The 27,378-nt window shown below is 40.4% G+C and overlaps 1 protein-coding gene across 19 annotated transcripts in view; it reads right to left on the bottom strand.

Annotated features, from left to right (window-relative positions):
- The window catches only part of kif1b (kinesin family member 1B), a 63,587-nt gene extending 36,837 nt beyond the window's left edge, over positions 1–26,750 (bottom strand). For 7 of the 19 annotated variants that reach the window (XM_023277269.3, XM_035951448.2, XM_023277270.3 and 4 more), the window contains exons 1-14: positions 26,456–26,745; positions 25,127–25,281; positions 8,175–8,251; positions 7,872–8,051; positions 6,750–6,818; positions 6,152–6,330; positions 5,296–5,407; positions 3,743–3,820; positions 3,591–3,656; positions 3,398–3,415; positions 2,953–3,028; positions 2,328–2,406; positions 2,063–2,205; positions 1,334–1,375 (exon numbers count right to left, since the gene is read on the bottom strand). In XM_023277269.3, coding sequence (XP_023133037.2) covers positions 1,334–1,375; positions 2,063–2,205; positions 2,328–2,406; positions 2,953–3,028; positions 3,398–3,415; positions 3,591–3,656; positions 3,743–3,820; positions 5,296–5,407; positions 6,152–6,330; positions 6,750–6,818; positions 7,872–8,051; positions 8,175–8,251; positions 25,127–25,232 — 1,225 coding nt within the window. In that variant the 5' untranslated portion in view covers positions 25,233–25,281; positions 26,456–26,745. Of the gene's footprint in view, positions 1–1,333; positions 1,376–2,062; positions 2,206–2,327; positions 2,407–2,952; positions 3,029–3,397; positions 3,416–3,590; positions 3,657–3,742; positions 3,821–5,295; positions 5,408–6,151; positions 6,331–6,749; positions 6,819–7,871; positions 8,052–8,174; positions 8,252–25,126; positions 25,282–26,455 lie in introns of all 19 variants that reach the window. The other 12 variants (XM_023277273.3, XM_035951457.2, XM_035951454.2 and 9 more) reach the window with 8 other exon arrangements.
- Positions 26,751–27,378: the final 628 nt, after the last annotated feature.

The raw sequence follows: 27,378 nt of genomic DNA, 5'->3' as shown, positions 1-27,378 counted from the left end.
TTACTTCAACTCTTCCAGAAAAAAAATGAATTGGATTTCAGCCTTTGCTCTTTCTAAAAGGTTTCAGATGGCTGTTCTAATGTGGGTCGGAATTTTAGAGTAGTGCAATTAACTCTGAGCTCTGAATTTCAAGTGTGTACAATTTGTGGTTTTGGGAGAAATGAATTTCTACCCAAACATGAATGAGAACATACTGTGAGAAAACTGCTATCAGTGTATCAACTACAAGATGGGAGCAAGATGGAAACTGCAAAACTGTCCAGCAGAAGACAGACGAATCGTTGACACATGCTGTAAAAGTTCAGCCCGCAGTTGAGTAAATTGATCCACTGCGCGCGCACGCACACACACACACACTCACACAGCCACCATTACAAAGCCACAGCAGCCTTACTCAAAGGTCAGGCAGCTCATGTCAATATAACGGCATCATGTGTCTCTAAGGCACACTGTGTTCTCGAAGATATTCGCTTTTTAAATCCAAAAAAATTAGACCAAAGTGTTGAGCTGCTCAGCTTACGTAGAACATAGCACAGGACCAAAATCTATTCTTTTACCCCACTGAGCATCTATTATTGGTCAGAAAAATTTTACAGATTTAGAGCATTTTAACAGAATATTAGCAATAAAGGGACAGAGGGAAGAAGTGTTCACAGCAGAGGGGGATACTAACAAACTAACTACTCAATACAAACTACGAAAGCACAGAAAGTTAGTCAACTCTGTACACATACACCTCGGGTGCAGCTATCTAAAAATGTAAAATTATGCACCTTTTCGTCTGTAGCTCTGAGCCTCAGCTTGAGAGCTCAGAAGGGCCATTCTAAAGGTTTGAACAATGTCACCTGCAGCAGATGATTAGTGAAGAAAAAAAACAATAAAAAGCAGAAAGATCCACTGGCAAGAAAATATGCTTAAGAAAGTGAATCAAAGAAAGTGAGACATGGCTATAAAATGATGGAGTTGGTTTAGGGTGGGGAAGACTGATACGCTATTCTAAACGCTGTGTTTCTAAAAGGGATATTACAAAAGTAATTGATTGAGTTGAATCTGAGGCTCAAATGCTTGCCTCATGCCCATCATTCTGAAAAATAACAGAAAACAAGCGCAGAGCATGCTAATCTAGTGGCATGCTAACCCTTGCCAGATCAGCACACCTATGGAAGCCTTGCATTTCAGGGTCTCTTTCTAATAAGCTTTTGTTACTTTAAGCAATTACATGCAAAGCTGCTAGCAGATTTAAAATACAGGTAATGGGGGTTGTAAGCAATGTTAGCTATTTTGTTAGGGCAAACTATGATATGCAGTGCATGACTACCACACATATACACACATTTGATTCCACTTCCTGGGCAATCATCCCCCATAGGATCAACTGAGGGGAAGCAGGAAAAGATGAGAAGGGTCAGAGGTCAGCACCAGTAGAATGGGAGGAAAAAGTTACTGAAACTTCTTAGAGAGCTAGATGTGAATGATAACAAGGATAAGAAGAAATGCAATGGAATGACTTGTTAAGTACCATGTCATGATCTAAGTAGGCATTAGCAAGTAGACAGCTTATTAATCACTTCAGCCATTAGAAGTCACTAATGGGTAAATTATGACTCTAATTGACATGGCTATGAGCCATTAATCTTGTATGCAGCAAATGAAGTACGATATTTTATGTAGTTTTAAACTACCATTTGTGTTGTAGGTCAAACAGCCACATGTAACTATATACACTTTAATAAATGATTTTGTGCAATATAAAAATATAACAACATTCTATAAATTTAGTGTGCAACATAGCATACTCAGTACAGAATACACACTACATCTTTTACTCAGTAAAGAGGCATAATAAACCTGTATGAAGGTAAATAGGTTTAAAAAGTTAACTTTTTTTTTGTTTCAAACAAGGCACCAATACAAGCACTATGATGAAAACAAAGTTAGATGGCTGAAAGCAATGAGACAGTAATAAAGACAGAAGATGTTGCCAGCTTGTGGTAGACCCTGACAGAGAAGGTAGATGCCGTGTGGCTGCAGATATGGCTAACTGTGACGGCATAGAACTCACTGTCCAGGATGTCGCCCAGGCCCTGGGCACGGAGCAGCTCCTTCAGTCGAGCCACTTCATCCTTCAGCTCACGCACCAACTTATTGTTGGGATCCTCATTGATGACAGCATTGCACTTGATGTTCTTGGCTCGGTCAGCATAACTAAAAATAATAATGAACTTTGTTTCATTCTGTAAGGGCTTTTGTATATAAATACATTACATATATAGCTGTAATTATTTTTAAAGTTAATATCCACAGTATATGCTGGACAGAAACCTTACCGGAGTGTGCTGAGGGTTTCATCATAGTTGATATCTGCAGGACTGAGGGCAGCTACCATAGCTGTTCTGGAGTTTCCACCTGACAACAACAGATCAGCAGAGACATCAATTATGTGACACTGTGAATGAAAGACATTTTTAACACACTTTGTGTAGATCCAAACAAGATTAACACTGGATCATTTCAAAATACAACATGATTTGCACATGCACTACTAGAAAAATGCTCAGACGAAAACACCACTAGGGTTAAAATGAGCACAGAAAATTAATTCCACTAATGTAAGATTTCCGTTTTATTAGACTGAACTACTATGTATTACACATGCCAGCTAAGACTGAAGACACTGCACACCTCTCCTACATATGTGCCTGAACCAAGAGGACGAGTGTGCTTGTCTAGTTAGGCTGAAATACAGTCTGCTGACAGTGTTGTTCTTAAATTGGCAGGGTAATGTACACTAGCTCCAGTCATTTTTATATCCCTCCTTCGTATTCCATTATATAAATGGCTCCATTTCTCTTGCTGTCCAGAAGTAAGGATTTCACTACACAGTTTTCAGGCATAAATTTCCGCATGTTCAGCCGGTACAGTGAGTTTATCAAGTGATACTAAAGGTTATACCGAGGTTCTCCCTCAGCAGCCACGTCAGAACAGAGTCTCTGTATGGGATGAAGTCAGTCTTCTTCTTCTTCTTGCTCTGCAGTAAACAAAACACCAGGCAATCAGGCAGGAAAAAACTAATATCTGATGTAATGCTTCGTGTTTCAACACATGAAATTAAGGATGACAGTAAAGGCTGAACAATATTATGATGGAACATAAACATAAACCTTGTGTGATGCTAAGTGGTCAGTTTAAATGAGTGGAGGGTTGATTTGATGCGCTTTTGCTGTACTGCAATAATTGTGAATATAATTGTGCATGATGCCTAAAAGCACAGCACTGGTTTGATGCAAATCATAGCTACTAAATCTCTGCAACTTCAACAATGCACGTGGCAAAAAGCTGTCAAGTCTGTTTCATGGGATGAATCAGAGGTTAGTGTTTCAGCTGTCAAAGGGTTTACCTTGCTGGTACAGTTGTCCTGTGTAAGCAAGCATTGTAAGGACAAGAGAGGAGAAAGCAGAAGGGTCCACATTACAGCATGCCAGGCTACATACATTAATTCCTTGAGAAGGGAGGGTCAAGTCGAGGGTAAAGAAAGGATGCAAAGGAGGAGAAGGAGAGAAAAGAAACAAAGAGGATCATAAAACACTCACCACTTCAGCCAGGGCAGAGATAACCTTTCCTAAAGTGGTGAGAGATTTGTTGATGTTTGCTCCCTCCTGCAAATGCAGACATTTTTTTTATTTCAGAGCCATCAAGGTGATATCAGCTAGATTGTAGATGTTTACAAAGACGGTAGTCTTACCTTTAGCCTGGTACCTTTAGCTCCAGTGGAATCTGCTCGTTCACTCCCTGCCAAGTCTACCAGACTAATTTTACTGACCTGAAGGACAGAGGAAACGCATTAGATGCATCAAGGTTATAAATAATATATACATGAATTATGGGAGGGTAAAGAACAAAAAACATTTGATTCACATAAGTCTTATCCTCCTCAACTCTGAATCAATTAACAAAAGCCCAAAATAGATTCTGTAATAACATTAAGTTGCTGGAAAATGTAAATAAAGCAGAATTTCAGTCTAAGGACATAGCACAGCATCTGGCTACATTGTGCACATACTAAAATTATCTTGTAGTTCATCTTCAAACAAGGCAAGTCTTTGGGCACATTTTAGATTTATTGACTTAGCAATTAGTGTCTAGTTTAAGTTCAAGTATCTTGTAAATACTCTGTATGCCATCACAGACTCATGTTTGCACAGTGGAGCACTGAACTCAAGCACTCTGCAGCTCTTTACAAAACTTCAACCAACTCTGGTGGTTTGCAGAAAATCATTTTGTCAGTGCAGTCTGTTTTTCAAAAGATCTGTGCCTGCACAGCTTTTTGGATAATGATGGCTTACCCTGGTACTGACACTGCAGCAGAGACTGTTCTCCACTGCTAGAGACACAATGTTTACAACATATCATTTTTTTTTTCCATAAAAACATTTAACCAGTGTTGTCGGGCAGTTAATTATACATTAATTTCATAGGTTTTACCCGAAGAAAAATGGATGTGAAATACTTCCTGCTAACTGATGCAGTTAACTGATGAAAATAATGTAAATAATAAAGCTGTTTACTCTCAAGAGGGTCATGGTGAGACAATGACCCTCATCAAACCTAGTTTGCTGAACTGTTAGTTATGTTTCATGTGCAACTCAGTGGGAAAAACACAGAAGTCAGTAGTTTGTCACATAGATGACTGGAGTAAGAGCCTATAATGGTGTCCTTTGTTCATTTTACTGCATTAAAAATCAATTCTAAATCAAACTGTGCTGCTAAGGATCACAGTGGAATTAGAACAACAGAATACAATCAAACTGAATCAGATTGTAGAATTCCCATCGCTACTAAGGAAAAAAGGAATATCTTTAAAAGTACTCAAAACAAATCATAAAATTCATGGTGTTTTCAGAAACTTTCAACAAAATCAAACTATCGAAAATATCAGGCAAAAAGTGTAAACCAGCCTAAAAATGTGGGCATTCCTCTCAAGTAAGATGCAGCTAGGCAGTAAAATCTGATATAGTAGCGAAACACAATAGGCACTGTGTTTACAATAACACAGTGGTCTTTGTGTCTACAGAGAGGAAATGCTGAAAGTCAACTCGAAAATGGCTCTTTCTTTTCGTTCTCCAGCTACCACTGACTGCAACAAACCCTAACCCTAAAAAATTGGCTATAAATATATATATTTAAAAAAAACTAAATATAGAAATAAAAGCAGTTTTTACAACATGGAACTGGAACCTTAATTGTACAGGGGTGTTAATCTAATGTAAGAATAAGAAAGTTCTAGTCTGCTCAAACCTTTTCCGTTGAGAGATCTGTCTCGCTGTCGTGTTTCCTCTGTGTGAAGACGATGGTGAAAACTGCATGGGACCTGCTGCTGGTCTCATTCATGTTGGTGGCAGCCACAGTTCTGTAAGTTAGCACATGTGGGAACAGTTAGGCAATACAGCACAATATGAATGTAAAGCATTTGTCTGAGCACCTTAATCATTTTTCCCTTTGTATTATTCTGCATAATGAATGTTGAATTCACGGTTTGGGCTTTTACTAGAGCCATCATCGCTGGGTTTTACACCTATTAGAGTGAACTGAGTTGAAGGGATTACTTTGTGCAGCGGAGGTGGATAATAGTGTGAAGATGCCAAACACAAATTCACAAGGCGCTCTCAGAGGGATAGTCACAGTGGAGATACGGGCTTTATACGCATGTTCTAGAAATAAGCCCTCTGAGTCAGCACAGCAAGATTAAGGCAGGGTTCACTCCTCCCCACTGGAGCTCTTCTGACACACTCACACAGTGGAAAACATACACACACACATACAATATACGCACTCGAGCATATGCAGATGTCATTGAGAAATACTCATTACATGCAACTGCAGATAGGTTCCGTCATGCTTGATTTGTTCTTTTATTAAAACTTAGGAATGCTACAAAGAGAAGATCCTGGTGTCTTGCATTTATGTAATCATTCCTTAATCAACACTGGTAATCAAGCCATAAAAATCAACCCAATTCTCTGATTCAAAATTCTTCCCTTATCAGCCTGCATGACTGAGGATGTGAGTTATCACAGGATCGCAGCTGTCACCACCACCATTACTCCTCCTTGTCCTTCCCATGATCTCAGCATGATCCCAGAGCTTGACTCACCTGGCCTTGTTGCCTGCATCCATCAGGTCAGCGATGTCTGTGTAGGAGGTGACAGCTAGCTTGGACAGGTCCTCTACGTAGGGACCCAGTAGCGGGTGTTCTCGGACTCGCAGATTCCCTTTGTTCTTAGGATTGAGCAAATCTCGGACTCGCTCGCAATAGATCTCCATGTAACTGACCTAGAAACAATTTTAAAAGTAACAGACTGAGTTCAAGTGCCCCAGGACAACACTGTAATTCAGTAACACAAGGCTGAAAACAGAAAAATAACACAGTGCAGCTCTGCACAATGTAAATATGTGACTATACAGGAAGATAGGGCTAATTCTCACAATACGTTCATGTTTTTTTGGCAGATCCATATTTGAATCCCACAGTCTGACAAAATGTGGTAGTGCACTCTAACAAGATAACCAGAAGGAATGAACAGAGAAAACCCAGCATCTTTGAAGCATCAGCCAACACGTGATTGAGTCGCTATTACTAGATACACTGATAGGAGAAGTCTTGGAATGGTTCCTTAGAGACGAGCCAGCACAGGAGTCAGAGTAATGGGTAACAATGGGGATTATGGATGCCAAAGCAGTCTGAGCCTCACCTCTACTGAGTAGGAGAGCTCCTCTTTGTTGCTGTCCTCATTGATTTTCTCAAAGAGATCTTCACATAGCTGGGAGGCAGAGAAAGAAGACATGTTAGTGCAAATTAGCCGACTCTGAAGAGAGAAAGGAGATGATAAACAGGAAAGAGATCCATGGATAAATAGACAACAAAAAGCAGCAATAAAAGATTATACCATAATATCTAGAGATCATCAGCACATCTGATTTAATTGCAAGTGAATTATAACTGAGAAAAATTTGGTATAAATGATAGAATTAATAAAAAAATATGAAACATTTTAATTTATATCAGACAAGACAGAAAATGACAGTATCTTTGAGAAGGGACAGAACTAATCATTTTCATTTTCTGCAGAATCTGTCATGGAGAAAGCCCCACAAAAGCAGGTCATTGATTTAATCTTTAATTCCAAGGGACAGGATTTTTGTATTCATCTGCTTTACAACAGAGTTAAATGTGTTCTGAAATGTGGAGGGAGAAACATTAAGAATCTTTACAATTCCAAAAGGAATCTAGTAATTTTCCAAGTGATGTTTCTAGTACAAATAGTTTCAAGCATGTGTATATAGCATTCAGTGTCATCAGAATAGAAACTATAACACTGTCTTGGGAGGACACTTTTGGAACCATGTTACACTCTACTTATTAATGATGTTATAGTGTCTATCATTGACAACAAATAATTGGCTATGTGTCATTGTTCATGGGAGTAAACATAATTTGTCCAAAGCACATATGGTGTAAGGTCTGCATGATATTAACACTGCATCCTTGTCTGTGTCCCCTCTTTACACTAGTCTTTCTAAACCAGGCGGCGGCTACAAGGGCAAGCAAGAAAGGGCTCACACCAGCTAAATGGAAATAAATCATCCGAAGCACCTTAAGCAAGCTAAAATTTGCAGAGCCATGGAGATATCTCATTACAACACAGGTGAAAAAACTCTCTCAGGTTGTGCTAAACATTCAATGACCCACGTGAACAGGAATAGTAAAGACTGCTGACTGCAAGAAAAGAGGTACCATTAGGCAGTACGGTGGTCAAAGTCTGTCACGATCTCTGCAGTTTACTAAACTCAAAAAGATATACTGTAGAACATACCATGGGAATGATTCCTTCCTGCCCTTCCTCCTGCTTGCCCATCATAGTGTAGGATTTGCCAGCTCCTGTCTGGCCATATGCAAAGATGCAGACGTTATAGCCCTCAAAAGCATGCTCCAGCATTTCCTTGCCAATGTCATTGTACACAAGGTTCTGTGATGCGAAGCATGGGTCTTCTGGCTGTGGGAAGGAGAAAAATAAATTTAAACATGCATAATTAGAAACCTATGGTATTTCAAATTGCCAAATAATGTAGTACCGCATTATGCTGGATGTTGGAACAACGAAAATGTTCAAACTTACCGTGGTGTGTGACCAGTAGGAGTAATCAAAACTGAAGGTCTTTGCTGGTTCCTTTGGGGCTTTGGGGTTGAGGATAGCTGCAGAGGAGAGAACAAAATTAGAAATGTGGTTGATAACATATGGTTTGAATACGAGTATGTGGCAACAACTATTCTCTTGTGCGTATAGGCTCATTTTGAAAGCTGCCTAGACATAGTTATTGATACAAATTCTTCTGAGTAACTGGATTAATGTCCCTTCTACCACCACAAAGTATGTACCAAAACCAGCCAGCAAGTCTTCGACCAAGAAGTCACTGAAACAGAAGTTCCTATCCAGGCCTAATGTCATTGTGCCTACTTATCTTTGTTTTTTGTTGTTATTCTATTGATTTGTTTCTTTGTTTAGTTTTTTGCACATGCACTTTACTTATTATCCAATTCCTTTAGTAGCAGTAAACCAATGGATGGCACTCTCACTTTATAAATTAAATTCTATGTAGAGGTATGTAGACAATTGAAACACTAAGTATTTTTAAACTGGTTGTCTGGTTATGGTTGCTTCAAGATCCTGTTCCTCAATCAGGGCACTAACAGTGATATATATGGAACTGAAAGTCACATGAATTAGTGACAGATCATGTGCTTTTTTTAAGGACAGCAACTGTTGCTTCAAGTTTGACTGAAAATGACATCTTTAAACATTGTCCCCATTTATCATATGGACTGATAACAACAGCCTTCTTCTACCACTTCACCTGTTGTATCTGTGAAAGGCATAGTGACACCATATTTCCACATTATCCAGCCGTTCCCTGTGGCCACACAGACATTTCTTAATGAACAAGAATCTGCTACCATGCCTGGTATGTCAACCCCCTCAACCATTCTGGTTGGTACCCCTGGGACAAGTGTATTAGCTTTCATAGCAGATATGTGACAGGGAAAGAGCAGGATGCAGATCTACTGTCAGATATTTGTGGTTAGCCATGCTCCTATTGTTCCTAAAATCCCCTTCTTGGACTTTGTTGGGCTAAAGGTGCATTGTGTTTTGGCTATTGCAGAGAGTTCATTCAGGGTAGGAAATGCATACTTTCAGCATTAGAACAGAGGAGGAAGGGGAAGAAGAGTGCAAGAGACTTAAATTAATGTAAGTGCTCAAGGGCCTAGCAACAACTCAAAGAGATGAACAATAGAAACCAAAAATGAGACGAAAGGAAACCCTGCATCTACATCTTTGTAAGAAGAACAGCCTCTGTGTATGCAAGTGTTTAGAGCAAATGTGCAGTGCCAGCCAGAAAACAGTAATTAGCTTTGTTTAATGCAAATTCTGTGCTTTGCTAATGGGCAAATTAAAGCCAGGTTTAGCTCCTCGACATGAGGGTGCTTGTGAGGCTTTTGCATCAAGATGTCGCCAGCAGAGTGCCTTTATGTGCTCAGAGGATTTCAGCACACTTATCAATAATGCAGATGTGGAGAGACAGGGATTGCATATCGCCCTCCATGGGTCACATGCTGACAGAAAAGCACAGCATGTCCTCAGAAACCAGAACACTAACTGCTTTACATTAAATATGTGATGATAATAGTGACTGCTACTGCACTAAAGCTCAGGTAGCTACAATCTTGCACAGGTAGAAATAATGCATTTGTTTGTATCATCTACAACCTTCAAACAGGTTAAGGTGCACTGGCAGAGCAGCAGCTTCCATATTGGGCACTGGAAGAAGATATAGCAAGACAGGTGGCTAAATAAAGCCCTATTTCACCTATGACCTGCCTTCAAGGGGAAATTGGAGACAGGGCATGAAGAAATGAAGTGCAATTCAGGTTACCAGTGCCCCTATTCCCCTTCCCTGGAACAATCTACAGTGGGCATTAATGAGAATGTGATTCAGTGTCAAAGTGAAACCTGAACAATAAAATCTGAAAGATGAAGAGATGGAGCCGCACGTGGAGCATTGGGACAGTGAGATGCCAGTTACAGGCAGCAGTCTTAAGATTATAAACCTGGCGGGGAATCACAGCCATGTTCAAGAAAGACAAAGCATGATATGAGTTTTCTAATCCCCAATTTATTCTTGGACTCTCCTCTGAGACCGAGGTGGATTTTGTGATGTAAAAAACGTATCTAAGCACAGCAAAGCTACGTGGTAGCAACAACTGTGAGTCTGCTTAGCTCCTAAAGTTGAATCACGCTCATGTGGCACAATCGCCTCATTCAATTGCCCACTCAGAACAGATAGCTGCTTCACCCATGTGGTCGTGTCAGTGCGTCACAAAAGTGTACTGAGGGCAAGGATTCACAAAATATCACACATATGGAGATGTAACTGCTGTTACATCTCCACTAAAGAACAGGGTTATTAGTGGTTACATGTATGTTTAGTTTAACCTTTTATCATTTGTGTTGGAAGATGACACGTGCTTCTCAGGGTACATCCATCTATTGTTATTCAGACACATTTGTCAAATTGTTGCATTTAGCCATCAAGTGCAACCTACATTCAAACATTACTCCCCTACTTTTTCTAATCTGAATGAGTCACTCAGTTCACTCCCTATGCTTGCACCTATATATCACACACAGTTTTGATGTGTACAGGGAAACGTATATAGTAATAGTCATAAATCCAGCTGCCAATGAGGAATTTCTATCCTTTCCATTTATAGTAAATATTCGGGCCAGCGTCATATCCTGGACTGGAAATGGCAGACGCATTCTGCTGCCTAATAAACAACGTCATCACTCTGTCTTTCTCAACCATGGCAACAGGTATAGGACCAGATTCTGGTTGCCATAACAACTTCAACTTGGCACAGAAGGGGAGGATGCGGCACATTGCGTTCTCTTTCTCTCGTCTCGAGCATTCCTTGTAACAGCTCTCTAGAAATTACACATAGTTCCTTAAAATAAAGGTTTATGGACAGTTAGTCATTTATCAGACACTGACTTTAAGACACCATGAAGACAACAAGCTACTTATCAAGAGGCATTATGAGAGACAACTTTTACTGGACAAAGACCATAAACATACTTTGTAAATGGAAACTGTAAGAACACGAATATTGTAATAAAACAAAGATCTTTTAAATCAGCTACTCAGAAGGAGTGCACCGAATGGCTGTGTATCAGGAAATACTAAAATCTGCAGCCACAAGGGTCAGATAATGAACATTATCACTGTAAGAGCAAAATACTGTGGCATCATCAGGCCATTAAGCTGCACAAAATATCTATTACATAAGCAGAGAACATGCAAAACTGTGTGGGTACTACGAAGGAGACAATTCTCTCAAGACTGAGAAATTTAGTCAGAGCCTGATGTTCTGTGAAGAAGCTACTGGTTGGCATATGAAGGTAATTCAAATGTTCATTTTTCTAAAATGTCAGAGCTCTCCATTTTCAATCTGTGTTCCTGTGCAAGCACTCCACAGGAGCTCTCTGTTTTAACGGAAGGTTAGATAGCAGTTAACTAACCACATCCTGCTATCTGAAGGATATCACTCAGCTGGTTGTAGCGGGCAGACATTTTGTGCTACAGTGTTCAACATGGGGCCTATAAACCAACAAGGAAAGCAAAGATACCCCTCAGTAATGAGGTTGTTAGGAAGTCTCTGAGCACCAGATGGGGACTAAAAGCTAGCCCCTTTCACCTGAGACGAGCAGGCAAGTGGAGTCTAAAATGGCTGAACATATTTGCCTCTCTCTTCCCGTAACCCTCAGCGGACCTTCAGGCTGTTAGTTCAAACTGATCAATGCCTATCTGAGATCACAGATCAGGGATAAGGGTACAAAAGAAATGCATGTGTGATCTCTAAAAGGAAAACAAATGGATGAACTGCTAAAAGAAGCCAGACATTCAGGGAAATAATATCTATGAAGAATTACAATAACCACATGCGCTACTTCCAGCAAGACTGAGGCATTTTAATAGCATCCCTGGGGTCTGTGTGCAGCTGTGCATATAGGCAGGAGTGTGATGTAACAGTTCACTCCTGAATGATATTATTCCAGTCATTTAATTCATAACATTAAATTCTCTCACAACATTACATAAAAATGTTGGTGATTTCAGTAGATCCAAACAGCTCTAACAAAGTGCGCTTCTCATTAAAAAAATGAAAGGATGGGAGTAAATCACAAAGATAACTACAGAAAAATTATATTCAGTAACTGATAATTATTGCTCTATGCCTTTTGCAGTAGCACTTGAAAGAGACAAGTAGTTTAAGAGATGTTTTGCGCAATATCCACATCTATGATGTACAGTACTACAATATTAAATATTATCTGATCTAGTACTAATTAATTTAAACTGATTGTAATTCACTATCACTGCATGTTTAATTAGTGTTGATTACATTTGGGTGCCAAGCCTAAAGGCAGTCATTGCAGCCTCACAGAATAAAACCCATTTACTTTCATAATTTTCTGCTTTAGTTAACACTTTAGTTCAGAATGTTTATTCTCTTCTAGTTAATAAATATTAAGCCGGATAAAAGTACGAAAAAATTTAGTTTCTCTTCTAAAAAGGGATTTTCATCCAACTATTTCATCTGATACTGTGGCGAACGCTTCAAACTAGGATCGTCACTCAAAACCCTTCTGAGGGATGATCTTTGCCTCTCTGTTTTTATCTTCTCCTCTACTGCATCACTGGCTTTTTACTCGAGGGTGGGGCTCCTTACTCAAACACATAAACAACAAACTGAAACAGAGTCTAGGTTATATTTTACTGGAATTTAAAGGTTGCAATACTTGTCACCAATGTGAGTGATAACTGTTGAACATGCAGAACAGAAACTTGCAGAAATGTGATGTCCTTCACCACTGTCACTCTGTGCACTCTACATCCACAGCCGGTGTGTTTCACACAGACAGAGCCAGTACCAAATTCTTACAATGAGCTGCAAGCAAACATTAATAATACATAACAGTTGAACTTACTGAGTTTTGTATCACAGCCTTAGGTGAATTTTAGTCTGAGACTGAAAGTGTCCATGGTATTCTCCTCTTGACCAGCAGGACCTACAGTGCAGTTTGTCTCTTCGCATCAACAGTAAAATCCTGATTCTACATTAATGCCTGAGTAATAATAATGCAATGATGTATACTGTACATCTGTCTTGCAGTAAACAGTCAAAGGAGGCATTTTCTGCATTGAATACCTTTACTTTTAATACCAGTAATTTACTGTAAAAACAGCAGAACATCCCTGCTGTAAAGCTGCACAGCTTTTTGTAACAGAGCATTTGTTAAATTAAGGCGATTGCGCTGTTCAGATGCTAACGATACTGCAAACAACTCAGCAATGGCAGAGGATGTTAAGTGAGAATAATGCTAGACTCATGACTTATTAAGACAAATGCATCAGGAGACAGGAAGATGGGTGTCTGTAGCACACTATTTGACAGAATGAGTGATTATTTTAGAAGCCTATAAGCCAAATCAAAATTAAAATATCCTAATGATTCCTGTGCAATGGCCTCCAAATTAGAACTGGTTCTGCTCAGCAAAGTGTAAGGGGTATAGCTAAATGTTTTCTGTTAAATCATTAATAAAACTTCCAAGGAGGATACATTGCAGGTCCCCCACATGCAGCATGAGAAGTAAACAGTCTATTCTGTCTATACAAAACATAAATGCTCCCAGAACATGCAAAGCATATAAGTCATATGGCATAATGCCCTGCCCCGTCACATTAAGAGACAAATCAATAGCACCACAATTCCAGTGCTGTGATGACCACCTGTGCCACAGTTTGTGTGTGAATAGTGAAGCAAAACAGCTGCTGACAAGAACCGACAGTGTGAGCAGTGCCACAGTAATACTAATACGGTTGTTCAGTCTTAAATAGGAAGCATAGCGACGGTATGGGGTACATGCTTAGGTGGCTACAGAAATGCCCCGCGTGTTGCATCCAGTGTCTCTGGAACAGTTTGTTTGATGGCCTGGTTACCAGGGTTGCAGCACAGGTGACAGAGTTGTCACTGGATGCAGCTCAGAGCTGAGGGCTAAAAGTAGTGTCTGAGCACTGCCGTGCACATTTGACAAACAGCTGAGCGTGTTGCAGCCACAACACAGGACATACAACATCTCCAAAACAGAAACTAACATGTGGTGTCTCCATTACCCCCTTTGGACGCAGGGCACTTTCACGTCTGTTCTGGAAGATGCTATGTGGCCTTTAATTAAAACACATCCACACAGCAATTCAATATTCCTCTGTTGAATACTCCTGCCAAATACACTGGAACTTTCCAGGCAGGCCAATGAGTTTGTCTAGCCAGGGGACATGACCCATATCATTGTCACTGACTCAGACTAACTACAACAAACATTCTATTTAAGCAAAGAGCACACATTTTCATTTTATCAGATGAACCTTTACATCAGAGGTATCTATGAAAGTGTAAAGGAAGGTACGAACAATCCCTCAGTTTCTACTCAGAAGGCTGATCACGTCATTTCTGTCTTCCTACTGGGACAGAGGAGGAGGGAAAAAAGCACAGGAAGACACCAGAACAAAGCACTGAATACAGGGTATTGCCGTTGACAACGGAGCCTGCAAAACACATTAGGTAATCTGTTATGACAAGGCTTTATGTGCCCAGTCCCCTCTGTCACAATGACCCTTTTCACATTGCTTTACCCGCCTCTCCTTTTTAGAAAAAAAAGACAGCCACATTCAGAAAAAAAGAAACTTTCTGTGTTTTCGTTGGAAAGTGACCAAAGTCAGCTAAAAGTAAACTGGAAATGAAAAACAAAAGGGCTACGACGAAAAAAAATAACGTTCATTTACTACTGTAGCAAAATGTGACACCTGTTTGACATGAATTCATTACATGCATGAAATCAAAGTGTGTGTTTACATGCAATGCACTAAAAAGCCTATATTTACTTGCAGCTGGTCAGCAATCACATTTAATTCCTACCACCTACCAAAGATAAGAGGATTTCTTTGGAGCTTTTTGAGTGACAGTACAGAGAACAGTCTAGCAATGTATTAGGAGAGCATGTTTTGCTTTTTGTTGTTTTTGGAATAAGCACATATATTTAATAACATGATTGTAATCCTTATGGTTGTATTTTCTATAAACGTGACAATTAAATAATCCAAAATCATCATCATGTTTAAGTGCATGTAAAAACAAATAGGCTTTGTCTCATAATTTGATAATTCAAGATTTATTACTACTACTACTGAGTGTTGTTTGCTTTTTACCAACCGCCTGGAAAACAAAAATGGAAAAAAACACAAACACATTCATATACATAAAGTAACTATAAGTTGTGCTTAATTTTTAGCTAGAAAGCAGTGCAAGAGGGCGCAGTCCAGGCCTATGTGCCAGCTGTTCCAGCTCTGTCTATTTTTACTGCAGCAGATGGCAGTTAGTGCTTTGCATGCCGACAGACTGTCAGTGACAGGAAGGAATGGACAGATTTCAGCCGCCCAACCTTTCCGCTGAACTCATAGCCAAACCATACATTGCTTCCAGCCCGCAGACACTGATAGCTAGCGAACTAGGGCTCTGGCTGCCTTTAGATATTAGCAGTTCACACAGACTCACTGAGTCCAGGATAACAGAGACTAAAGAGCGGCTTCTAGAAGCCACCAGACAGAGACAACATGCAAAGCCAGCAGGACTCCATTCAGAAGCTAAACAAACACAGAACTCGAACAAAGAGGGAGGGATACCAGGTGATGACACGGAGGGGTTAAAACCACAGAGCACACAGAACTGTAATGAAATCAGGCCTGAAATAAAAATAGATCTTTAAATAACAATTTAAAAAGCCTCATTTTGTATCTACCTAAATTCTGGCAGCTTATACATTTTTGTTGAAGTGTTTTGTTTAGCGTTAAAATGAAAGGATCCAGGTGTTAATGAAGCACTGCTTCTCACGGATCAGGTCCAAAGTGTACAATCTCCTCTTTGCAGGTGCTGCCTGAAAGGTCAGAGGTCTTTCCCAATACATCCTGTGTCATGAGAAGCTGGAGCTACACCATCTCAGCTTTAGATGAGCACGGTGTATTCCAGTTTTAAAATAGCACTTAATTTATTGACAGCTGAAAATTGCCTTGACACAATCAGCTCTAGGGAAGTGGGTCTGCATGTGTTGCATCTTCCACCGTTTATATCTTGTTGAAAATGTGGTTGCAGAATAGTAATAATCAATTAACAGTATTCACACACAAAGTATAATCCTTCAGCAGGAACAGTAATAAAACTTTGATACGACACCTGTCTAAATATATTGACATCAATAGTATCTAAATCTTAACTAAATAATGGAACAATAAATTACAAATAGGGAACTTCAAATTTGCTGTTTTTTGATAATTCAAAAACAAAAAAATATATATCTTTACGATGTCGAAGCAAGGCAGTGGAAGATATGGAAAAAAGCCATAACACAACAGGAATGAATTATTGTACCTGGACTGACACGTTTTAATTTCCAACCAGAACTGGAGCTCTTTATTAACATCAGCTCTTTACATGTTCACTTCTCAACCTTCACATGTCACACTGCTCTTCATAAAAGGTTAAATCCTTGCAGAGATAAGTGCAGCAGTACTTTGGTGCACATTTTAATCACACATTGTTACTCTTTCTGCAAGAATTGAATTGATCATTATAACTGTTGTGGCAGATCTGCATAATTGTGAACACCTGACTTTAAGCAGTGAATTAACATTAGCAGTGTAGGTGCTGTGCTTGCATATAAAGATTGTGTAATGTTGCACATGAGCTTAGAAGATAAAAAGAATAAACAGCTGTCATTGCCCTTGATTGCCTCATCAATTTCAGATGGTTAAAAAAGTTTGCTTGTATAAATAAATCACATTCATTTGACTTGTGTTTGAGGGCATTATGTACTTATATTATCACATTTGCTAACCTGTCTCTCTTTGAATCCTTGAAATAAGTCGGCATGTCTGTTGGAAAGATGCTTTGCCAAATTGGAGGTGTCGGCTTCCTCAGTGGGCTCTGGTAAAAAATGTTGATGTGTTCGCCCTGACTATTGACTGTATGTGAAATGATGCCACATTTTGCTTTGTGGGCAATCCGTGGACTGTTGGCAACTTGCCGACTATGTTTTTTCACCATGAAAGCTGTAGTGTGTGTTATGAGAGAAGAAAAAGGTGGTGGGCACACCCACTATGCCTGCAGGGAGTGGGAGCAGAGCCCTGCACATACACTCTGCCCCGCTGTCACAAAGCGACGCAACTCGCAGTAAATATGGTTTCTATTAAAGCCCTGTCATTCTTTCAGTACGGATACTATGAAAACAGGGTAAAATACAATTTTAAACAGTAAGGTGCTGCAATCATTTTCTAGTGTTGGTATACTGTACAACACTACTAGTGAAAACTATGGCCACTGCTATTGCTGGCTAACATTAAATTAATGGGGAGGGGAATGCTATTATCAGAAATGAACAATAAAACACTGACTGAGTGAGTGCAACATTAATTAAAGCAGCTGGTTTGAAATCTTGAATCATGATTGTTCAGGGTCTCAAATTTTTTTTAAACGGCATCAAGATAATCATACGATCCAGGCAGAATGGCTGAGTGGGAACAACAGTGTAAACCAGGCTGTGCAGACAAGGGAAATACAGAGCCCCTTACATTCACTGCTCACAACAGGCGCCCATTTTACAGAGCAGTGACCTGGATTTCCTCAACTAGCCTCCACTCAGCAAACCAAAGTCACACTTTAAATGCTTTCTGGCTTTATGTAAGCATCATGACATCACAAACACAGAGCAGGCACACGGGTCTGTGAAAGTCTCACATCTTTTTCTTCAATGCCAAGCTTAAAAAAAGAAAAGATAAAGAAGATAAGAACTGACTGATGCCTCAAGGTAATGTCAGATGACTAACCTCTTTCATCCAGCATTTTCTCTCTGGAGAACACAGACGATGTGTGAAACTATGTGTGTGCATGCATGTGTTTGCGAGTATGTGCGTACACTCCATTGATATTAATTAGCTGCACAGTATTTAATTGGTGGCATAACACAGCCCCGTTTTGGAGTAGCACAGGACTACAGGAGTCAACCCGTTAAAAAATGAGCTCTGTCTTATTAATTACGGTTAAATAATAATATTCAAGTAACCCCCCTACTTTTACTCATGAATAATGCAAAGTGACCATAATGTCCACCAACAAGGTACCCGTGCCCGGACTGCAAAGTTCTCCAGTTTGCCTCTGAATTCAACCCTCAGACTGTGGGAGGAAACCAAACAATACAGTCTGGAAAGAGTGCTGGGTTAGTGAGGGCACAAAATCTTTGTTAAAAAACACACACATTCGCTCTCTTGAATGTGGGAAAATCCAGCTAATTCACCAAACTTAGGCAATGAAACAAACAGCAGGTAGGAGCAGTGAGCTAGGAATGCCATAACAGTAAGATAAACATGCCACTATCTGCTTTTTTTCTCCTGTTTCATCAAGTCAGGGACGAAGATGTTGGATGTGAGCAGCTGAAGTATCTGCTGGATATGTGGAGAGGATTGTGTGCTGGTAAAGAACTACACTACATTCTACTTGAAATTCATTAGCATACTACCCCGTATGTACCAAGAATGTACTGTGCAGAAACTTTGATGTTTACATTCTTATCCTTGAGGGAGACAAGCCCATACGTGCAGCTACAGTTGTAAAGAACTATCTTCAATGATAATGAGAACAAGGAGTGCTCCAACCGATGATATGGCCCCCACAGAGCCCTGATCTCATCATCACTGAGTAAGTTTGAAGAGTCAGAAGCTACTGCAGATGCCTAAATCCACACAGGAATGGTGGCAAGTTCTGCTGTTAATGATGGTGTCTTAAATAATGAAAAGATATCTTTCTGTGTAGAGGCACAAGCTCTAAATAAACAACTAAACAAACATTGCAAATATCATAAAAGCTTTGCCATTTGTTTAGCTTAACTGCAAAAATGAATGCATTCGTCAGCCTCCATCATTATGAGTGAAATTCCATCATCTCTAGCTGAGGGACTGTATGTGATGCTGCCTCACGCTGTCCTACACGTGAACAGTGCTTGTGCACGACTTTCGCTGTCTCTGCTGCTGTGGCTGCGTTTGCATCTCCCTCCCCCTCTCCAGTCAGTTCCTCTAATATCCAACATTTTCTGCAAAAGGCTCACACAGATTCTGCTGAGACCAATCACAAGCTAGAACGAGGAGCACGCTCCAAAAATTAGCAAAGATGATGTTTATGTTTATGCGATACATGTAATGCATCTAATACAGACATGATCAGCACAGAATTACTAATGGACACTATAGCTAGTATGCTAGACGAGATCCTGTGCTAAATGGACCCAGATCATGTCTCATCTTTACTCTAAATAAGCACACATTATACAAACCAAATCTTGAAATTAAGAAATTATGACAATGGTTTTTCGAGATGTGATGTTTTTTGTCTCTAGTAATTAAAAGATGTTTGAAGGTAAAGTTCTCTGATGTGAAGAAATTCATCAGTTCTACAACCTTCCTGAGAGCGACATCAATAAACCATGACATTTTCTTCCAGGTTTGATGTCTGATATCTGCAAAAAGTGGCTTTCTATAGACTTATATTCCAAACAGAATGCTAGCCTATACAACACTTTGCAGGCTGACAAGTGAATAATATGAGCTGTCACCTAACTAAATTGACTCAGCACTAGAGCAAAGAGACATCAAGACTCAAATATTTAAATAGGGGCACACTTTGAAAACAAAAGTTTTAAAAAGGAAACGTTAGAGAGTCAACATAAGCTGTGGAGTGAAAACCACAAGTGGTTTGGTTAACTACAAAACAGAAACCTTCTTATAATGACAACTCATTTGTCACTTTTGCCCCATGCCACATCAAGTACATTCCAGCACTCATGTATAATAACAGATGGTGGTTTCTCATTCATTTTAAAACACTTACTAATGAAAAATGACTGAGTGCAAATTAAAAAAGGCCACCATAGCTTTGTGGAATGCTTTAGTTCACAAATTAAGCAACAATGTTGCCATTTTATAATAAATGTCAAAAAACAATATTTAAGGACAGATTGCATGAACAGAATTTTACCAAAATTAAATTAAGAATGGAGCTAAGCCTCACAGTACAGCTAAATATACAGAGACTCCTCATTTAAATAAAATAGTGTGTGCAACTGGGTCAGCATCCATTCAGACACACACTGAACATTCTGCCAAATCAAGCAACTGTCAACGATTCAGTTTCAATAACTGGCAAACTTTGCCATCAAAACAACAACTTGCAAAACTGACACCAAAAACCTTAGAGGTTTCAGGAGGGCGGAAAAATGCAAGGCTGAACATCATGAGGCAAAGCAAACCAGAACATATGATCTTATGAAACAGAAGAGTATGTAAAAGTAGAGAGAGAGGTTTTTATTCATTCATTCAATATGTTTTTTACAGCAGCGGAAACCAGTTGCTGTTGCTTTGACTACACTGTGTAGAGGACAACCACAGAACATCTGGTAACTGGTAGATGCATGCTCCAAGCAATGTAACAGCACACAAAATTCACAGGTCACAGTTCAGTAAAAGAAGAAAATGCATAAAATAATATTTTTGGCATATGTCTTAAATATGTAAACATTTAACAACATCCAATTGACTACAATCCTTTCTGTAGCAGCAAAGGTATTCAAATGCTAGCATACAAAAAGAAATAAGACAAATGGCAGTGTTGCTCAGTCATAGGACTTTTACCTCTATATTCCAGTTTAAGATAAATCATATTGTGACCAGTGCAAAATATTCATTATTAATATAAAGTAACCATTAAAAGTCAGAGTTTTACCTCCAAACTGCACAAAGTAATGCTAGCCTCTCTCTCTTTTGTTAAATTTTATTAGATAAATTCAGCCTCGTGCTTAGCTGTGTTGAGTAAGGGCCACATTGTGGTCAGTCGATTGCCCTGTACTGTGTGACCCAAGCAGCTATGGATGTGTTGTAATGCTACTTGAAATCTTTAAAGTCAATTAATACATCAAACAAGATTAATGAAAAAAAAATGCAGTGTTTGCCTTGCTTTACAGGCCAACCCTACCAAATGGTTCCTACAATATCTCTGTAACTTTCTATTATTCAGCTGTCACAGGTTCATCTACTGAAAACTGTGTGAGCTGCACCACATGGATTTGTGCCTCTCTTCTGATGGTCCTGTGACACAGCAAAAGCTGATAACAGACACAGACATCTGCCTGTCTTGCCTCCTCGTTAGGAGGTCAATCTGATATGTGCGAGCTTGCCCTGTAAGTAGTGCATGAGTTGTTCCAAAACAATCTCAGCATGAGGTGATGAGGAATGTAACACCTTGAGTGAGCGTATGTGGATGTGTGCACACCTACAAGGGTGACAGGGATTACAGCAGCAGGGCGTGGCGACCTGAGGCAAGCCAGCAGATTACTGGTCCTAATCAGATCAATCGGTCCTGTCTGCACAGCGTTCAGGAGAAGGATGAGCATCCCTCATACGAGCCCATGCTTCCCATCGTCCTTCCCACTTGTCCCGCCAGCGTTCTCGTTGATGACAACAGTTCATTCATATGAGATGGGTTCATTGTCATTTCTGCTGTGACGATAGCCTCCTCTTATGTGTAACCGACACTGGAGCTGAGCGGATTCCTCCCTGCAGGGTTTTTGTAAGGTCACTATCCGCTTAGCTCATACTGAGAGGACACTCAGCAGAATTGTATCGGAAAGGTGAAGGTCTAATTGACAGGGCGACCTTTTGTTTTCTCTATCAATTTTTCATTTAGTTTACTCTCAGCTTTGGGGATAATGCTGTTATCAGACAGTTGTTCAGTTTCGCTAGTCTGGAGTCTATCGATAAGGCATTACAAACAAAAATTATGATGTGAGAAATAATGTTTGCATAATGCTCTAAACTAAACAGAGTATATGCTTCTCTCTGTGTGCTGTGAAAGATCTATCGACCGTCTTTGTCCATACATACATGAGTTGCTGCTTACTGGCTGCAGGGAGACAAAACACATGGGTTACACAACAAGACGGAGACCGATGTGAAGAACACATCAGGGCCCAAATGAGGGCAGGCTTTGTGTGTCCTGGAGTTATTCAACATTTGGAGCACCAACACAAACCAATGCAACAGGACATCGCGTCACCCCTTTATAATTACATTAGCTCTGCTATGTTTAAGAGCTTCTACTGAATGAGGTCTTTGCTTATTTCCAGCCTGCCTGCAGAGGCCTTGGACACATTTCCTGCACAATGGATAATCAATTTGCTGCCCCTCTCCCTGCACCCGATCCTTGCATTGTGAATAGGAGTGAGAGAGGGGGAGAGGGTAAGTATATCCTCCTCTTGCCCCTGAGCTCAGTCTTGCTCTGTCCTGTTGACATATGCACACAGATGGACACATATGCCCTTGAGCACATCACAACAATAAGGGGAGTGTCACAGCATCGTGCACACATCACCCAAACACCTACAAGCTGACCAAGCAACTCCATAAAAACATCCCATTTCTGTCAGGCAGCTTTCAGTCCTGTTTAAATGCTAGAAATCACCAAAGACCCCCTAGAATAATCCAAACACAAATGTATTGCAGACACTGTTTGGCTCTTTTTCCATTGATTCTGATTCAAGCAGCATACTGGACTTTACAGTAGCAAAAGTACGACATGCTAACACCGAATTTTAACAACTGAGGATGTTGCTGCAGTAGAGGTTTGAAAAGTTCCTTTAAATGTTGTAATACGTATATTGGCTTTTGCAATTTATAGCCACCTCCCAATCTTATTACAGAAGCTAACTTGGTGAGCATTTGATGTTCAAAAGACAGACTTTATTGGGAATATTATGTAAAGTTGCGATGACTCATAGATATGCTGCTTGATTAAGTCCATCTGTTTTTGAATGAGGTCTTTCAATTTTTGGAAGGATTACGTGATACCACACATCTGGCAGTCATGGAAACTAAACATATCACCGTTAAAGAAAACAATCACTTGGAATTAAAAGAAACATACTTTGCACAGTACTTGAAAATCTCAAGCAAGGACTAGTTCTACAAATACATGCTACAATTATACAAATCAAAGTATCGATTACAATACTGTGCACTGTAATTCTTGGTCTCCCCAAAAAACTGCTAATAAATTGGATGAAAGATGTAAGCTGGTTCAAGTTGGTTGACAGTGACAGACAGGAAATGCGAGGGAATTCAGTGACCACAGCTAGAGAAAGATCAGATTTTGGTATTGTAATCTTTAGTCACTAGGTACTGTTCAACCTCTCAGCATACTAATAAGACAGCATGCTCAGCATACCATCTGCAATGAACTCCCGATGAAGGGAGAGTATGGCCACCTGCCAGCCTCCCTTTCTGCTCTGCAATCTGCCCATGTGATAGGAGGTAGAGTAGGCAGTACTGCAGCCTACTCCTCTCCCTCAGTCGCTCACACGCTCACTGACTAACCCCCCAAAAAACGCTGCATATTCCTCTGCAGTTCTGCTACAAACCACGAGTCACCCTCCAGCTCCTTCGAGTGACATTGGCATAATGAAAACCCAAGGATATGGAGTAAAAAGTACTAGGGATTTGACACAAAGCTCCTCTTTGGTAAAGTATGAGAGATAAAGGACAAGTGAGCCATAACTGGTGGGGACACTTGATCTTATGGAAGATTCATATAGGCTTAGTCTAATGAGGCCGATAAGACTGACAGACAAAACTTGAGGAAAATAAGAGAGCCTGCTGGCAGAACAGGTTTCTGCTGTCACATGCCGCCTTGTTTCTGGGTCGTTAAATGTTTCCATGCTAATGTCAGGGAGGCTGTGTTCATCTGCCAGCTAAGATGGAACATACAGCACAGTCATGAGTAAGGAGGCAGCTAGCACTTCACAGCACCTGATGACTCACAGTCACAAGTACGCAGGTTGAATCACATGACTACAAACCACATTCAGGTCTTCTCCTCTTGCTCCTTACTGTTTATCCTCTCCTTTCAGAATCAGAATGGTTCATAGCTAGGCAGGGCACTATCACATATTCAACCACACCAGTTCAATACGTTCATGGAAAGATATGCAATGCTTCATTCAATGTGCATCAATGTTATATAATTACATTTTTTTTTTTTTTTTTTTTTTACATTTTCTGCAAGCCTCCATGATAAAACCAATAAGATTTGATTTTAGTACATGGTTTATTTCAATAAGTTAACATTTTCATTAGTGCCTTTTAATGTTTTAATGAATTTCTGCACATTTAAAAGCCCAAAGTGATTCAAGTCAAACAATATAAGTGCATGTATTCATCGCCATCTGAACCACTGATTCCAAGAATATGTTCTCAAAAGTGACACAAATCTGTTGAGACTGCAACATATGAGAAATTATAAATCAATCAGCATTTGTAATTCTAATTCAACCACTTCAGTTCTTTCTGGACCAAAACCATTCATCTTGTGAATGATTAACTGGCCATAACATTTTACAAGCCTCTATCCAAGCTCTTTCACAAACTGTTTGTGTACACTCACAGATAGCATCTTCATAAAGTACTAAAACAACACACACACATCTATTGTAAAACACTGACTGTGTGACAAAGAGGAGATGGAATGGGGGTACTGGCAGGCCAGACTGTGGGATGACCCCTGGGTCTCCCAGCATTAACCAACTAAGCGTTTCTCACACAGACTCCTCAGGCATGCAGGCCCCTTCAGAGGAGGAGGAATTTCCCTCTGTAAGCCTTTTATTCTCTTTCAGGCTGTTTGTCCCCAACCGTCCACTATTCAGTTTGCTCATTCTACTGTTCTTTGCTAAGACCCCTGATGGAAGACCACGCGGTAGCATGTGTGGTATACCAAGCTTGCCTTAGCAGACAGACCTGCATAAGTTTAAGACATGGTTTTTGGTTTGTGTGGGTGTTCTTGTGCGCAGGCCAGTGGGCGACTTACTTGTAGTGTTGCCTTGCATCTGAATGATACATTTTGAGTCCTTGCTCGTCTCCCTGGAGTTGAAGGGCCGAACTCGAACAGCGACTTTTACAGACGCCCCAGACATGTTTGCGGTTTAAGGACCGTCTCCCAGTAAGATTCCTTAAATATCCCTCCTAAAGGAAACACAAAAAAATAGATGTGTGAATCTGCTTAGTAAAAAGAATAGCTGTTGTTAAATTAATTAAGAGAGGCTATGTTTGCTGACATAATGCAATAGAGCAGAACCTACTTTCACAACATGTAAATCAAACACAATGAAAGTGCACCCCCTCCCAATTTCCAGTCATGAGAGCCTACAACAAATATGGCCGACCACAACCATTGAGGCGCTTTAATATTTTGTAAACAGCAACATTTAGCAGTCAAAAAGGATGCAGGGCGATGCATTCAATTCAGAAATGCAGTGTATGTGAAAGAAGCTTTAGCTGAATGGAAAATCTAAATATTGCATATAATAACTGCGTTTCATGCATAACATAATCGTTTATTAAGATATAACACAACTTCCCAGTGTGTTTACAGTCAATTTAGGGATACACATTATGCGCCCTGTGACTACACAGCCTAAATATCTCCTGTTTTTCCATGTCCTTGCAGTCAGCCATAGCTGCTGAAGCATACGCCCATGAAATTCTATCTACCCTATTTGGTGTGGGCTACAATGGGGCAGCAGCCGGGCCTGTCTGCTGCCGCTGCTGCCATCTGACAGCGTCCACTCCGTGCAGACGGAGAGCTTAAAATATTGTTTTTTTAAAAAATTAAATTCGCCCACGTTAGGAAGTAGGCTAATCCTCCGCCGCTGTATGCTGTGGAATAGTGCAGGGAGGAGTTTCACGATTATTTTAGCCGCACAGACCCGGACACGTTGTTCACATTTAACCTGCACGGGAGGGTAAAAAAGCGTTAAATCCTAATAGGTGCGAAGTTTCACGCGGCGACCGTTATTTTGTTCATTTGGAGCTAGCGGTGAGCCGTGATATGCTATCTGCTGTGACTTCAGTATCTCTGGCATGAGACGGAACTAACCTCCAGAGTCCGTCTGACGGAAACGGCAACACAACCACAGACAAATACCAAGCTAGCAAACGAGTCATTTTATAGAATTAGCGAATGCAATATTATTTTTAAACTATTATCGCGACAAAGGCGGTGCAAACGTCCAACGGCTGTCTGTGACTAACGCAGAGACAACTGACCACCAGGTAGCAGCTGCTTAACCTGTGATAACAACCGCAATGAAACCTTAAAAATACAAATAAATAGACGAATTTTAACGTTTATACTCACGTTTGAGGGGACTCTCACCGAAACCAGCACCGACACCACCGGACAGTGGCGAGAACTAAACGCTAGCTAACGGGCGTCAAGACGGGTTGTTTTTTTTTTCTATCAGAAGCTGCGCGCACGAAAACTGCTATAAAGTCCGGTTCCGTTAAAAACACCCATTATAGCGGTATCCTCCGCCGGATGGACTGTGATTGAAAAACGGCGACTCCTGAGCCGGTTTATCTTCCAGCAGGGGGGATAAAAAGGCGGACGTCTATCTGCACACAAGCGAAAAGCAGAATTGATGGATCGCCTTGATTTACCGAAGAGATTACGTCAACTCCCTCTCGGCGCGTTGACGGACAAGCCGGCGGACCAATAAGAGAAGAGACGGCTGTGAGTAATGTGTCGGAGAGCCAACGAGGAGCCTCGTGAGGGAGCGAGTGGGTGGGGTCTCTCTCCTCTTGATTTTTTTTCGACCGTGACGCCACACTGCAGGATTTCTACCCACCGCTCCCCGCACCGCTGTCACCGCAACACCCAGGGTCACCGCAAAGAGCGCCGTCTAGCGACAAGTGGCGCATGTCTCACAAAAAAACTACAATGCATTCTGAGCTAGAACAGCTTTGCTCAAATGAATGCTTTAACCCTTTGATGCACAACATGGGTCAAAAGTGACCCAAATCCAGTGGAAAATGAGTATCTCCTGACTCACGCTGCGCATCAAAGGGTTAAACGAGGGAATACTTGAACCACTGCACCTACCAAAGGACTTCATGCAATGTTGCACTACTGGATGTTTAAGGCACATGTTCACCTTTGCACATATTTTTTTCTCTTGCACATGCCTCTTTTGCACTGCATTTTGTATATTCAACATTCCCTTCCTGAGTATGAAGAGATATGAACTGGTTTGCACCATAAATATTGCTCATGCATGTGTT

Source organism: Amphiprion ocellaris, chromosome 8 (genome assembly GCF_022539595.1).
Source record: "Amphiprion ocellaris isolate individual 3 ecotype Okinawa chromosome 8, ASM2253959v1, whole genome shotgun sequence".
Taxonomy (NCBI): Eukaryota; Metazoa; Chordata; class Actinopteri; family Pomacentridae; genus Amphiprion; species Amphiprion ocellaris.
The sequence above is the reverse complement of the archived record's forward strand: the minus strand, read 5'-3'. Positions and strand labels throughout refer to the sequence as shown.